Raw genomic sequence first — 14582 nt, forward strand, 5'->3', positions numbered from 1 at the left:
TTAGTGTCCAGTTTTGGGGTCTTTAGTTTTGGAGCTTTTATTTTTTAGATCTTTTTTTACCCTTAACTGGGCATATGCAGTGCTCCAGGAAACCATCCCCATGGGTCTGTACTGCAGTAGCAGGTGTGGATCCAGGCCAGGTCTGGAATCTGAAATTGAAGTGAATGGGGAAAACCCATACAATGGAATCAGATTTCCTTATGGTTCTTGATTCATATGTTCATGCTGAGGATTGGGAGGATTGGGAAACAGACTAGAATTACCATAATTTCAAAATACAGGAAAATAATTTTCAGTGCTGTTGTGAAGCATGCAGGCCATGGAAATGAGCTTAGGAAGGTATACACATCCTCATGTGCCCTGTATGAAATCCGCTTCTGATGCTGAGGAAACCTGATAAGCATTTGATATAACTCATATTTTTTTATTTCTCTTTTAAATTAATTTTTACAGTGTTTTAGAAGCACTAACAATCTCATAAATGCAAAACGAGCATTTTAATAATATAAAACAGGCGTTAACCAGACGAGAGCGCAACATCAATTTCTGTCCCCTTTCGTTCGTGTTGAGGGTCGCTCCGAAGCTTATTGCTGGATCCCATCGTGTACTGCGCGGCGCAGGGCAGGGGAAGGGGTCTGCGTTGCGTTGCATTGGTGGAGCAGCACTTGACCGTCAGAAGAGTTGAAGGCAGTGGTCTTCCCACTCACCAACAGTCGTGTTTAATGTAAAATCTTAAGATAAGTAACTCATTGGAAATTGAGAACATCACATAGATCAATAGTCATTATTAAAACAAACAGCAAGAGGATCTTTGTGTGGGACAATCAGACAAGCATCAGCAGTTGTTGGTGGGAGAAGCCCTCAAGTGGCCATAGAGTAGACATCGTCTATACCGTCCTACCATTAACGTTCATTGAGGGGTGGAGCGGGAGGTGGCCCTGGGTCCAACCTCCTTTCGCTAAAGCCAACTGAGGACATCCCCCAACTACAAGAGCTTCATCGCTACACACGGAAGCGTGATCGTTCATCTTGCTAACGATGACTAGCATATGGCTTGGTCCAAAAATCATGGTTAGGAATGAGAACGCTTAGCAGGGTTGTGCTCTTCTCAGTGCAGAGCACAGTCCACGAACTTTGTATTGTCGGCAACTTGCGTCGGCAAAGGCTAATGCTCCGGGGGATTCACAATCCAATGTTCAAGTGGGGGTGCTGGGTGTGAAAGAAGGTGTAAGAAATGGGTCCCGCCAGGCTCTGTGCGTGTTGGCGCTTCATATTTTACTTTACTGGAAGTGAACATTTTTTTGGGGGTGCAAGAAAACATCTCGGCAGATGTCATTTGGATAGATGTCCCCTGTGATAGATGTCGGCACATCCGGCATGTTGAGGTCTACACTATTCCATTATAATCTCTGCTTGGACTATTCCTGAGAATGAGGGGCACGCACAGCATGTGGGGGGGCAAAGGTTGCCAAGGGCTGGATGTGTGACCTGCCATCCACCACCACAAGGAACCGCTGTGATATACTACAGACAGGCTTGGTACAGCAAGTTGCATGGCTGCACCATTCCATGAAGCATATTGATGTGAAGTAGGGGGGAGAAACAGCGACAAAGTTCAGGCACTCCTAAAAATGTGACTTCCTGCAGCCGCTGCCTGATCTTGGCGTGAGCATCTTCCTCTCTATCCCTTGGAATCCACCATAGCTAGCGGGATATCAGCTCAACGAGGCAGTTTGAAGCACAAAACCCCTTGAGAACAAGTTGGCATGTGTAGGTCTTCTCTATATAAAGCAGAAGCGGCCGCGCATCGGCCTGAGGTCGCGGAGCACGCACATTTTGTAGGAAGAGCAAATTCTCTCACTCCTCATTCAGACAAAGCCCTTTGTGCTGCCCGCTACGGTCTTCAGGCACTTTGGAGAGCTGTTTCTTTGGCAATGGGAAGTAACAAATTAGCTAATGATCAAGCCTTTATCCTGACGTCCAGCAGAGACCGCACTGTCCACACTGCCCTGCCCTTCCCAGCCCCCCGCCCACACCCTGCCCTGCACGCATGCACTTCATCCCGCCGCCCACAATTGATCCAGTCATATGAGGAGGCTTGCAGCGTTTGGGGTATACTAAGCCCATTGATAACTGGATCATGGTCCGGTTGCCTCAGCAACAGCTTTTCTTCTCTGCCGGTCATGTGACATTTGGCCTTTCACATAGAAGGGCTGTGGAGAATGAAGGCATTTAGCAAGCGTATCTACACAAAATAAGTAAATATTCGGCGTGGTCAAGGCGTGACCAGCTTCACTGTTCTCCATCGCAGGAGTCCCTGAGTCTTTGCTGCTTTAAAGCTGAGAAGGGAACCATTTCTGTCTCAGTTTAATGTTGCAAGGGTCTGTTGGATCAGCAGCCACCCATGTGCTTGGGCTGTATATTGCCTGACAGCATAGCGGCCACTGGCTTGTCTTCTGCTTTGTATATTGTTTGTTGGCTCAGCAGCCTCAGTTTAATGCTCTTACATTTTGGTTGAACAGTCATTAAGATATTTGTTTCACTCGGGTTTCATATTGCTTTCTCGCTCAGCAACCACATGCATGCTTCTTTTGGTGTTGGTGTTTATTGCTACCTGGCCTAGCAGACATAGATATGCCTCCCATAGTTAGAGTGCACTGCTATTTCACAAGGACATGCCACCCTGGAGTGGTTGTGTTACTGCTAGTTGACTCAGCAGTTTTTGACTTGCTGCTCTGAGATAGGGTGTGGATTGCCTAAAGTCTCGGCCAAGAACTTGTCTTCCAGACTTAGGCATTTGTGGCCTATCAGTTTGTTAGCAACACACATACTTGACTTGTCTTGGGTAGATTGTTTATTAATGTTGGCTAAGCAGCCAGGACTAAGCTCTGCTTATGGGTTATTGCCTTTTCTTTCAGCAGCCAAAAAACACTTCTATTGGATGTGTGTGCTTATTGTATTGCATGATGCCTAAACATCTACGGGCATGCATGTCTTCACTGGTCCTGTACTGCCTCTAGGCCTAGCAGCCATAAAAATAAATATTTAAGCTGGGTTGTATTTTGCCAATTGGTTCAGCAGACATAGGTTTGCTTGTGTAGGTGGAGTAATTTATTGCCTTTCGGCTCAGCAGCCGCTCTCATGCTTCCCTTAGTTGTTTTTTTTATTGCCTGTTGGGTTAGCAGCCATGGGTTGTGCTTGTCTAGGTGGAGGTATTTATTGCATTTTGTCTAGTCAGCCAGACTCATGCATTCTTTAGTTGGTATGTTTATTCCTTGCTGCCTTAGGAGCCATAGATGTGCTTCGCTAGGCGGGGTTATTTATCGCTTGTCGGCTCAGCAGCAACCGACATGTTTACCTTTGTTGAGTAGTATGCTTCCTGTTATATCAGTAGCCACTAGCTGCTTATCTCTGTTGGGTTTGTATTGCCTGCTAGCTCTGCTGCCACAGACCTGCATGTCTTGGTTGTATTATTTATTGCCTGTCAGCTCAGCAGTCAAGGGCAGGCATTGCCACAGGCATGCTTGCCTTGGCTGGGTAGTTTGTTGCCTGTAGCTCAGAAGCCACAGGCATGCATTCCTTTTTCTTGGTTGTTTACTAACAGTCAGCTCAGCAGCCACATACATATTTTCATGAGTAGGATGTTTATATTCTGTCGGCCCCACAGATGCATTCATAATTCCTTAGACATGCTTGTCTTTGTTGGGTTGTGTAGTGACTGTTGGCTCAGCAGCTGGAGGCAAGCTTACCCTGCTTGGGAGCTTCACTGCATGGTGTGCTTGCGCCTCGTGAGGTGTTTTGCTGCTTGTACTGCAGGTGACCTGATCAGAGAGGGAGCTGGGAGCGTGCAAAGTGTCAGGGATTGGTTGGTGTTCATTTCATGCCATCACGAAAGAGTAAGGTACAAACAATGACCGCAACTACTTCACAAATGCACAAGCAGTTAGCTGTAATTCCTAATCCAAGCTCGCTTGACTTGCCTCTTTGAGAAAACTTTACTCTATTTTCTTGTCTAGGGTTGTCTGCCAAATTAGTTCTTGTTTTGCCATGAAACAGCAGAACAAGCTCTGTCCTCCTCAAACCCGCATCAGATCCTTCAAAGACCCCACCCTTACTAAAAACCTAATGCAAAATGTTCTTTTTTGGGTACTTGTCTATATATGGTCTCTGGAAGCTGAAGTAGCTTTTCTTTATGAAAAAGAGGCCTCACCATGGCGAGGAGGTCCTGGGAAGGAATGCTGAGATCATTGCCATGTCCAGATAGCTGGAAAGCTTAGCACACTGAGCTGGTAGACTATTTTATTCCATGGGCGTTAATGACCAGACTTCCAGGTGTGGCAGAAGTGACATCATGCACCCTTGGATTCCTGGTGACATCACTGGGTTGGTCTCTTGCCCCAACTTTTGCTTCTCTCAAGTCTTGTACCTGCTGCTCAGGGCTAGGGTTGGGGCGAGGAGTGGAAAGTACATTGCCTGCTTTCTTTCAGTTTATGACTCTGCCTTCATGACCCCTGAGACGAACAGTGGAAAAGGCAGTGCTGGGGTATTAAAGCACAACCCAGGGATTGCAGGTATCCCTAGCTACCATTAACCAATGTCCATGTTGCATGCTCCACCAGCAGCACCAAGATTAGCAACAGAAGAGGAAGCAAAACTTGTGGATGGACCAAAGAACGTAAACGCTGAGATATAACCAAGTGGAGAAGCTCCTTCAATTCTATTTCTTCATAACAAGCGGCAGACTGGCTTTCGTTTGACTGGAGTGGGGTTGAGGACGGCCCGCACTGCCTCCATGAATACCTCTTTGATACCATCCTGGTTCAGGGCCGAGCACTCCATGTATTTCACGGCGTGGATCTGCTTGGCAAGGTTGGTCCCCTGTTGGGTGGTGATGGGCATCTGGTTCTGTTCCTTGAGCTTCTTCATGATATCTGCATTATTCCGTAGATCTTTCTTTGTGCCCACCAGGAGGATGGGGACGTTGGGGCAGTGATGGCAGACCTCCGGGTACCACTTGTGCTTCACATTCTCATATGACGGGGGGCTGGCGATGGAGAAGCAGATGATGAAGACATTGGTCTGGGGATAGGACAGAGTCCTTAGCCTGTCGTATTCCTCCTGGCCCGCTGTATCCCAAAGGTTTAGGCTAATAGTCCTGCCATCCACTGTGCTTTGGGCGCTGTAGTTATCGAAGACAGTAGGGATGTACTCCTTTGGAAAAGCATTTGTTGTGTAGCAGATCAGAAGGCACGTTTTCCCAACAGCGCCATCTCCCACCACCACGCACTTAATGCTCTGCATCTCTTCTGGTGTGCCCTCTGTGTCGTGTCACCAACCTGTGGGAAGATCAACAGAGAGCAAACATTTAAACACCTGGTAAAACAGCACACAGCAACATATCTGCCCACCCTACTTCTCCGTCTTCGTCTCCCACCCACCCCATCCGATGCCTCTCTAGAGTAAAAAGCCATAGTCAGAAAACTTTGCTGAACAATCTGTAGATTGAAGGCCCAACCACAACGTTTATATTCTTATTTAGAGTGTTTGTACACTACCTAGCATGGGGCATTGTGGACAAACCAGAGTTCTTTATTATATTCACACAACACCATACGTTCATTGAAGCATCTGGATGACATACAGCATCGGGCGAGGCATTAGGATGATGGAGGTATTGATATAGAACATCAGGCTCAGTTCCTGGATAAAAGGAACTTTTCTGCAGTATCCCTGAGCGAAATGTGGAAAAGTGGGGCATTCCGAGGCAAGTGATTGTGAAGGGGTGCAGACCGCACGCTGTGGGGTGGGGGCAGGTAGGTGAAGTCCAGCAGTACAAAACTTCGACCTAAGACTGATTGTAATGTCACCTGGTGGATGGTGGTCTTATGTTGGAAGAGTTATCTTTAAATGCTCTTTTTGATGATGGTTTTGACCTGTCACACTAAATGTTTCTGTCGAAAGCACCCAACATGCTGTGGGATTCTCACAAATGCTTTCTACATAGGGTTGGGTCTGTCTTCTGCCTAATTTGTGTGAGTGAGGTTGGCAGATTGAGTTATTCCCATGGAGTGGGAGGCATTCTGTCACTTTTGTCCTAACGCAGTTGGCCCCACTCCCGCCAGAGCTCTCTCGAAGCAGGAAATGCTACATGTAAGAGCTCTAAGTGTGGAGAGACTCTGTTGACGGTTGAGTCGGATCTTATCCATAGTATCTGGGGCCACCTGTCCCGCTCAAGAATCTGTTGCTACTTGGCACAGCTGGTCAAGAGTCATGGCCTGAGTATACAAGAACTATCATATTATAGTGATATTAATATATTTTCTTTTACACGTTTTTTTTAAATTGCAGAGTGACTTAATACTTTGGTCCTGAAGAATGCCCTGAACATTCCAGTCATACATGGCAGAAACATGTTGACCTCATACAAGGTGAATATCCATATCCTTGTTTCACTATGCTTTTAATCTCTATCCCGTACGGCATAGGAATAAAGTTATTTGGTCCTATTGAGATAGTTTTAAAACACTTATTTCTTTAGCACTCTGCCCCTCACTCTGCCCAGTAGGTATTAGTACTTTTTGTGCTGTAGACCATTCCTGCTCCTTTCCTTCTGGAAAGTTGAAGCCCGCACTGGGTACCTTGCGGTCCCAGTGTGCGGAGGGGACTCTATGATGAAGCATGTCACCCTAGGGCGAGTGAGGGATCTCGTCCAAACACATATAGCGCCCCCACCTGTCCCTCTTCTCCCCCCTGTTTTTGTTACCCTGTACACTGTGTGAGTTTACACATTATAAAGTTGACACCTTTCTTGAATGTTGACATTTGACACACATCTGCTTGCCTGCCTGTATGGATAATATTCTCAGAAATTACTTTTGCTTACATTTACATTTCTTCGTAGGCATATAATCAGCATTGATCATTCTGTGTGAAAGCTAATGGTCACTGCACAAAATGTTGATGTTTGTTATTGTTCGCTCAGCGACAGCTTTGTTAGGATAGAATCAATAATGACAGCCTGACTGGAACTTCGGCATGGCAACATGGATGACGTTCATTATATAAACAACATCTCTCCTTTGTCTAGTTAGAGGAGCATTTTACTGACACTGTCAAAGTCACCCCATAAAGAATTTTGAGCCACCTGAATCCTGTTAACCTCTTGAGAAGGATGGCGCCCAGCTCTACACCAAGACGGGCTCCCAGATGAAACAAACCCACGGGTGATTGGGGAGTTAGATCACCCTACAGGGATTCTGGCAGATTCACCCACCCTAGGCACACTAGGCTAGGAAGCGCTAGGTGGAGCACAAATATAATTGTATTTAAATGCAAGCATATATTCTATGTAACAGCACAATGGCTGAAATGTCCATTTTCTTTACCATTCTTGTAATGCAGATTACTCTGGTTTATTTCCTTCTATTGATAATTGCAGTGCATGTATTTTACACAAGAATCGTATTGCTTCAATAAATACTGGAATGGTAATTCGAGTATTTCTTGTGTCTATCTTTGGGCATGTATGAATTACCATTTATCGGAGCATACTGGTGTTTCCTTTGAGGCTATCAATTGTCCATATTAGATATTGTTTGCCATCAATTGTCCATATTAGATACTGTTTGCTGTACTGGTGATGCTCCCATGAATTAATTGGCTAAACAGTTACAGACCCCGGAGTAGACATTGCGGACCCGCAAGTGTCCAGTTAAGAAGTGCTGCCTATACAATAAAAGAACTTATGGAGGTATACACCTACGTCTTAGAAGAAGGACTCGTTCCAGTGCTCAAAACCCTGAGCCACAAGATGCCTAGTGTGGCAAGCACCTACAGCTATAGAAATAGGACTGGTTCAAGGGCTCAGAACCACAGGCCATAAAAAGGCTAGTGTGTCAAACACCTAGAGCTATAGAAATAGGACCGGTTGAAGCGCTCAAAACACCAGCCCATAGAAAGGCTAGCACATCAAACACCTAGAGCTATAGAAATAGGACTGGTTCAAGCACTCAAACCCCTGGCCATAGAAAGGCTAGTGAAAGCTATAGAAATAGGACTGGTTCAAGTGTTCAAAACCTCAGTCAATAAAAAAGGCTTGTGCGTCAAACACATAAAGCTATAGGAATAGGACTGGTTCAAGCGCTCAAAACCCCAGGCAATAAAAAAGGCTAGTGTGTCAAACACCTAGAGCTATAGAAATAGGACCGGTTGAAGCGCTCAAAACACCAGCCCATAGAAAGGCTAGCACATCAAACACCTAGAGCTATAGAAATAGGACTGGTTCAAGCACTCAAACCCCTGGCCATAGAAAGGCTAGTGAAAGCTATAGAAATAGGACTGGTTCAAGTGTTCAAAACCTCAGTCAATAAAAAAGGCTAGTGCGTCAAACACATAAAGCTATAGAAATAGGACTGGTTCAAGCGCTCAAACCCCTGGCCATAGAAAGGCTAGTGAAACCTATAGAAATAGGACTGGTTCAAGTGTTCAAAACCTCAGGCAATAAAAAAGGCTAGTGCGTCAAACACCTAGAGCTACAAAAATAGGACTGGTTCAAGCGCTCAAAACCCCAGGGCATAAAAAGTCTAGTGAAAGCTTTAGAAATAGGACTGGTTCAAGTGCTCAAAAGCGCAGGCAATAAAAAAGGCTAGTGCGTCAAACACCTAGAGCTATAGAAATAGGACTGGTGCCAGTGGTATGATCCACAGTCTAGAGAAGCATCAGTGTGGCCTGCACCACACCCACAGAAATGGGACCGGTTTGTACATTCGATGCTCCAGGAGACAGGAGGTTTAGTGAGGCAAACAGCTGCTGCCACAGTTGAGTCCAGCGCATGACGTAGCCTGGCCGGACCCCCGGGACATGGCTGAGTGATGTCAAACATGGTGCAGGCTCTAAAATCGTGCAATGCTGAATTAAGTAATTTGTTTGGCTGCTATCCAGGCACAACAGCAACGTGCTTTCCCTGCTCACATCTGGCTGAAATTAACATGGGAAAGAGCCCACATCAAGAAGCAATTAACCGTATGGAAGTTGTCATTAAAGCCCAAATGCACAGTTACTCCACCCAGACAAGTGACATAAAGCATTCCCTTCAAAAACTATACTTTATCGCAGAACCAATCAACTGACATCTGGCCCATTACGGAACCAGAATGCAGCCAACCGGAAACATACAGCTATTTCGTAGACACAAAGAACACACATTACCTGACCACTCTAAAATACACAAAAAGCTCGCCAGCGGCAAACCATGGCAGCCATAGAGAAGAATACACAGCTTTCTTAATAGAAGTATTCTACCTATGTACTTTGGAAAGAGAATGCTGAAACGTTGTTCCCATTTGTATAGTGCTTACGATCCCTAGTATGGCATCGCAGCGCTTTCTTAGTCTGGGCACCATTTAGTGAGTCTCTGGGATTACCATAATTCGAATGCGTAGGTTGTTTGTTAATGTTTGGTTGTATTGCTTAGTAGAAGGTTTTTATAATGTTTATAGTTTGTCAGTGGTTTGAGTGGGTAATGTGCAAGTACGGGGGGGGGGGCATCATCTCACTGATGCTCCAGCCCCCACCTTCATGGACTGGGAATCATAAATGCACAGTTACATCCTAGAACGTCTTCTCTTCTCTTTTTTCATTGGCTGGAAAGCTAAGCTTCAGATAAGAGCTACAAATACAATGAAAGGAGTATATACATCTCTAGCTATACATACACAGACAGTCACCTTTTGAACCCACGACCTCCCGACTCCTGCTGTGCTTGCCTGCTTGTGCACCTACACCCCTTCACACCATGAAGCCTGCAGTGAGTGGGGAACTGCGTTTATAAACCCAGGAAGAAATATCACCTGCATTCTTACACAATATGCTAAGGATGGTCAGACATGTTGCATGAACTAGAGCATCTCCAGGTGGGCATTGCATCTCAGTGCATATTTTGCTCTCGGATTCATCCCTTGCTTAAATAAGCATTTTATCTACCAGTTTCTTCTACGAACGGAAAGTTTGATTTTGGCATTTACTTTGCAGTTGCTCCATTGTTCCGAGAAATAACCAGTTTAATGAACTTCAGTTGTTTCTCGAGATTTCCAGGGCGTTAGTTATTTCTGGCCTCAGTGCACCCAACATAGCGCAGGAACAGTCCTTCTTCCTTTTCTTTGATGTTTGACATCTCTTGAAGTCACTGTGCAGTGGATTCGAACGTCAGCCCTGTAATTGTTCACTATCAGTGCAAGCTGTGCTCAAAATAACGCTTGCACTGAGATGATTTCTTCTTACAATATAATTGTGCACGTTTAGACTTTATGCTTCACTAGTGACGCATTACTCACTACCAGGACACCTCTGGTATTGAGTCCTGGCAGACTGAGCTGGCTGTATGCATACTCGTATGCCAATGCACTGGTGCACACTGTTTTAGGAGTCGAGTTAAAAGCAAAATCAGAAAACAGAAAACAGAAAAGAAAATGAGCAATCTCGCTGTCACTTCTGAAAATACTTTCACCCAAACACATAGAGCGAATGACACTGGTGCAAACTCTGAAAGTATTTCAAATGGCCTCCATCATCATGGAATCATCCTCCAATCCTGCGTTAGATACAATTATTCATGAAGTTGTGCAGTTACAAACCCTCCTGAACGCAGCAGATAGAAAACGTCAGCAGTAGATGAAAGGTGGGTGTCACGGCGAAGCGCATTACCTTCTGGAAATTTTGAATTCCTTCATTAGTTAATCTTTCAGGATCTAAATCCATCAATCTCTCAAGAGCTCATTCTGTTGGCAAAGAAGATACCTCAAGCAATCGGCAATGTTGTGTTTGGTGTATACTGAACTCTTAACTGACTAACCTATGCACCACTCAAATCACTATCATATTTCACTATACTAACTCAACACTACTCCTTTATGGGTTACAGAGTAGCATGCTACTCGCCGAAAAAACGCTTCGACGCCTCGTCAGGGGTAGTAAGCGCGATATAAATACTATTCCAAACAATACACGCTCTTCAGGGTGCTAAAGTAAAGAGAGACCTGTCATGGGCTGGAAATTATCTTTGTCTATCCAGCTGAGGATATTGACAAAGCTGCAGAAAAGAATTTATACATATGAGACCGATTTAGATCCAAATGGGTATTACATATAATATCGTTCACCTGCGCCTTTTCAGGATCACTAACAATGGGAACATGTTCTTATTTGAAGAACCCACCAAACTGAAGGACTACCCAAGAAAACATAGAGGAAATAGATATTTCGCATGCCCTTGCTAGTCATGCCTGATGACTGCTGTGTAATGCCATGTGTCATATTTTATATTTAGATTGTTTGTGGGGTTGCTGTCTATATGATGTCCACATGTCTGATTTTTTTAATGCATTTTCTCAATTCAAGGATCTTTCTCTTGAGCTGCTCTATTAACGTTCTTAATTGTATCCTCAGTACATTCTCTTTATTTCTCATTCCCCCTTATTATATGTTTCTCTGAATTATTACATTTCTATTATCATTCCTTTTTTGTGTGTAATACTGTAATGCTACCATTCTCTGTTGCTATATAGTCTTTCATTCATCATATCATTAAAATATGGTACTATTCTCAAATACTTGTTTAAAACTTGTTGCTATGTTTAATATTATTTCATGGAATGTAAGGGGCTGGGGTAATCTTATTAAAAGGCAGAGAGTCTTAGCACATTTGTCTAAAATGCATTCTTCCAAAGGGCTTTTGCTAGAATCCAATAGTAATAATGCAGAATCTCAGGTGCTAAAAAAGCATTCAATGGCTAATGTGTTCTTTTCCACCAGCTGTTGCCTGTAATGGTGGAGTTGTTATTTTGTGTCGTAAACGTATACGTGTTCCTATGTTATCGATGGAGCCCGATGATGAATATAAATGGGTTTTATTGGAAGCTCTGGGTTGATAAAGTTAATTGAACTATTCCTAACATTCAAGGACCTGTGCAATGCAACCCAGTTTTTTGGAACAGTATTACATTGAAGATGGCCCTTTTCAATAACGAAAACCTAATTATTGTGGGCAACTATAATTAGCTTTTAAATTCATTCCTTGACTGAAAATCCAGAAGAGAAGTTTACACAAGTCAAAACTCTTCAAGCCTTTAAATAGGCCACTAACTCTGGATCTCTATCTGAGTCATAGAGAAAATGCAACCCGAAAGAATACACAATTGTTTCACTCCCATACGGTTCCCGCTTCCGAATGTACCACGTATGGCCAGGATACGGGTCTGGAACTGCTGTCATGTCAGGTTTGTGTGTGAGGAAACAATTTCTTGAGATCGTCTATGCTGATGGCCTTCGCGCAAAGGAAAGGCTTGCGATCCGTATAGAGCATGGGTGTGCAAGTTTGAATGCGCCCCACATTAGAACATCGGCAGCGAACTACGTTTCGCAATGGGCTACAGACCCTTGCGTTTCTAGAGAGTTAACGGCCATCTTGGGTCTTCAGGTATAACTTCCCTTGAGGTGTTTGGTGTCCTTGCTAGGCAATTTGTGCTACAGAGCTGTGTCAGAAATTCAAGGAACAATCGACTTGACATCTAAGATACAACTGTACAGGTTAGTACCTGTGGCAGACTGGCTGGTGGCAGCTCGAGCATCAGAGCAGAGGGTGTGTGAGATTCATCGCTGAAATCACAGGGCGGGCATTACGGGTCAATGTAGACAGCAAAACATTCAGATCTGCTAATGCCACGCGTCAGTGCCTGGTAAGACTTCGCATTGCACTTGTCCGCTTTCGTGCCACTTTGTACATCAGCCTTCATCATGACCTTTTTTGTTTTCCTCCTTACGAGTTCCCTTAGGATTTCAATAAAGTTTTCTCTGCTTGTTCCTTCCTGACACAATTGCCTTTCATCTCCTGTCCTCCTACAAGTCTGACAACAGCCTTGCAGAGGCTGCTCTCCGGCTTCCAAGTTTCCTTCTGCTAACGGCCATGGGTTGAAAGTACCTGCCAAACACAAGCCAGTGAGAACTAACACATAAGGGGGATTTGTATGTCTCTACAAGACATTTCACATGACTGCTTGTATGTGCTTGTGGGAACCATATTTATTAACAGCGAGAGACAATCAGTAGAAATACTACTCAGTCATACTATCATAAGAACCCAACACCCGGAACTCTCTCTCACCACATGGATGTTGGTTTTCAAGTGTCCAGGCCTCTAGTTTCCTAAGGATTGGATTATGGATACTTTGGCTTTCAAATAAGTATCCTGAAGTTGTGTGGGAAAACAAACTTTGAACTATTTGTAGTATTTGTTTGAACTCTAAAGTTATATGTTCTACTAAAGTTCTTGTGATGGAACAGGACTGAATATAAAAGGACATTTCATATGTATACAAGTGTTGATCCACAAGTACATAATTTATTATAATTCCACTGTGCATATATATTGCTAAGTGTAGGAAATCACAGAATGTTAATAATGTTTTGATGTTGGTTAAGTAGAAACCATAGTCATCTTCCACAAAAAGCATATAGTGACACAGCTTAAGGTAGTTATTGTAACTTAGTGAGTGGTGTTCGTACCTGTACACACACACACACACACACAGAGTTGGTCGTGCAGATATATTACTAATGTATATAATTTAACACTTGTAGTTATGTTCATTGCTCCAATGAGAATTTACTTAAGGCGTGTCTCTGTCCTGTAGAGATCCACTACAAACTGCACCCTCCTTTGAAGGGAAGAGACAGAATATGGAGTCCTGAGTCTCTGTTTTCTCTCTTATCCCGCTCATCCCTGCCTCTCATGTTATAGTAGATGTGATCACTGGTGGGGACGTTATGCGATAGCAAAGAACATTATTTTATTGAATCTTGTGCAGAAGATTAGTGCCAAACCTGACACATATTTGCTAGTAAATCAATTACCACTATTTTAATTAACTCTGACATTGGTTCCCTTTTATACCAGATCATGCTTGGATGATAACATCTATTTTCTATAGTTTTTACTGGGAGCGTTAATGGTAGATGGAAGTTCAATAGATATCTCATATATGATGCCACCTTTTTTGCCACAAATGTTGCTTACGACACATCTGTATCAAACAACCAGGACACATACTTCAAGTGTATTGTCAATGCCCTCTCTACTCAAGGAAGTAATACAAAGGATTACCATTAACAAATGTTCTATCACTGAGACACAGTCATAACCATTCTACTGTCTTACATGAAGAACTTCTCAAAGCCTCCGAGCTCCACCTTTTTCTTGTCTCTTTATTTCATTCCTTCTACATTTCATAGTCTCTTTTCTTCCTCACTACACATTACTTTAATAACTCTTTATTCTACTGTTTTCAACTTCTTATTAAATAACTCTGTATTACGATTGAACTAATTATGTTAGAAGAATTTAACTTTTATTTTACGCTTGCATCAATTTTAGCATGTTACTCTTTATTCACATATCTTAGGTTTTAATTAGTGAGTACATATGAGTACACATTGCTGTTCTGCGATTCCGTTGCTTTCATTCTACATTCTTGAAAACTAGCGAAGGATTGGCAAATTGTGAGATACTGTAAGTTAGATGTAGTTAAAGA

The 14582-nt window shown here is 43.5% G+C and overlaps 1 protein-coding gene across 1 annotated transcript in view; it reads right to left on the reverse strand.

The window, feature by feature from the left end:
- Positions 1 to 403: 403 nt before the first annotated feature.
- Positions 404 to 14582, reverse strand: part of LOC146806129 (rho-related GTP-binding protein RhoG) — a 128893-nt gene continuing 114714 nt past the window's right edge. The window contains exon 2 of the mRNA XM_085623466.1: positions 404 to 5336. Coding sequence (XP_085479592.1) covers positions 4726 to 5301 — 576 coding nt within the window. The 5' untranslated portion in view covers positions 5302 to 5336 and the 3' untranslated portion in view covers positions 404 to 4725. The remainder of the gene's footprint in view (positions 5337 to 14582) is intronic.

Source organism: Triturus cristatus, chromosome 8, assembly GCF_964204655.1.
Source record: "Triturus cristatus chromosome 8, aTriCri1.1, whole genome shotgun sequence".
Classification (NCBI taxonomy): domain Eukaryota; kingdom Metazoa; phylum Chordata; class Amphibia; order Caudata; family Salamandridae; genus Triturus; species Triturus cristatus.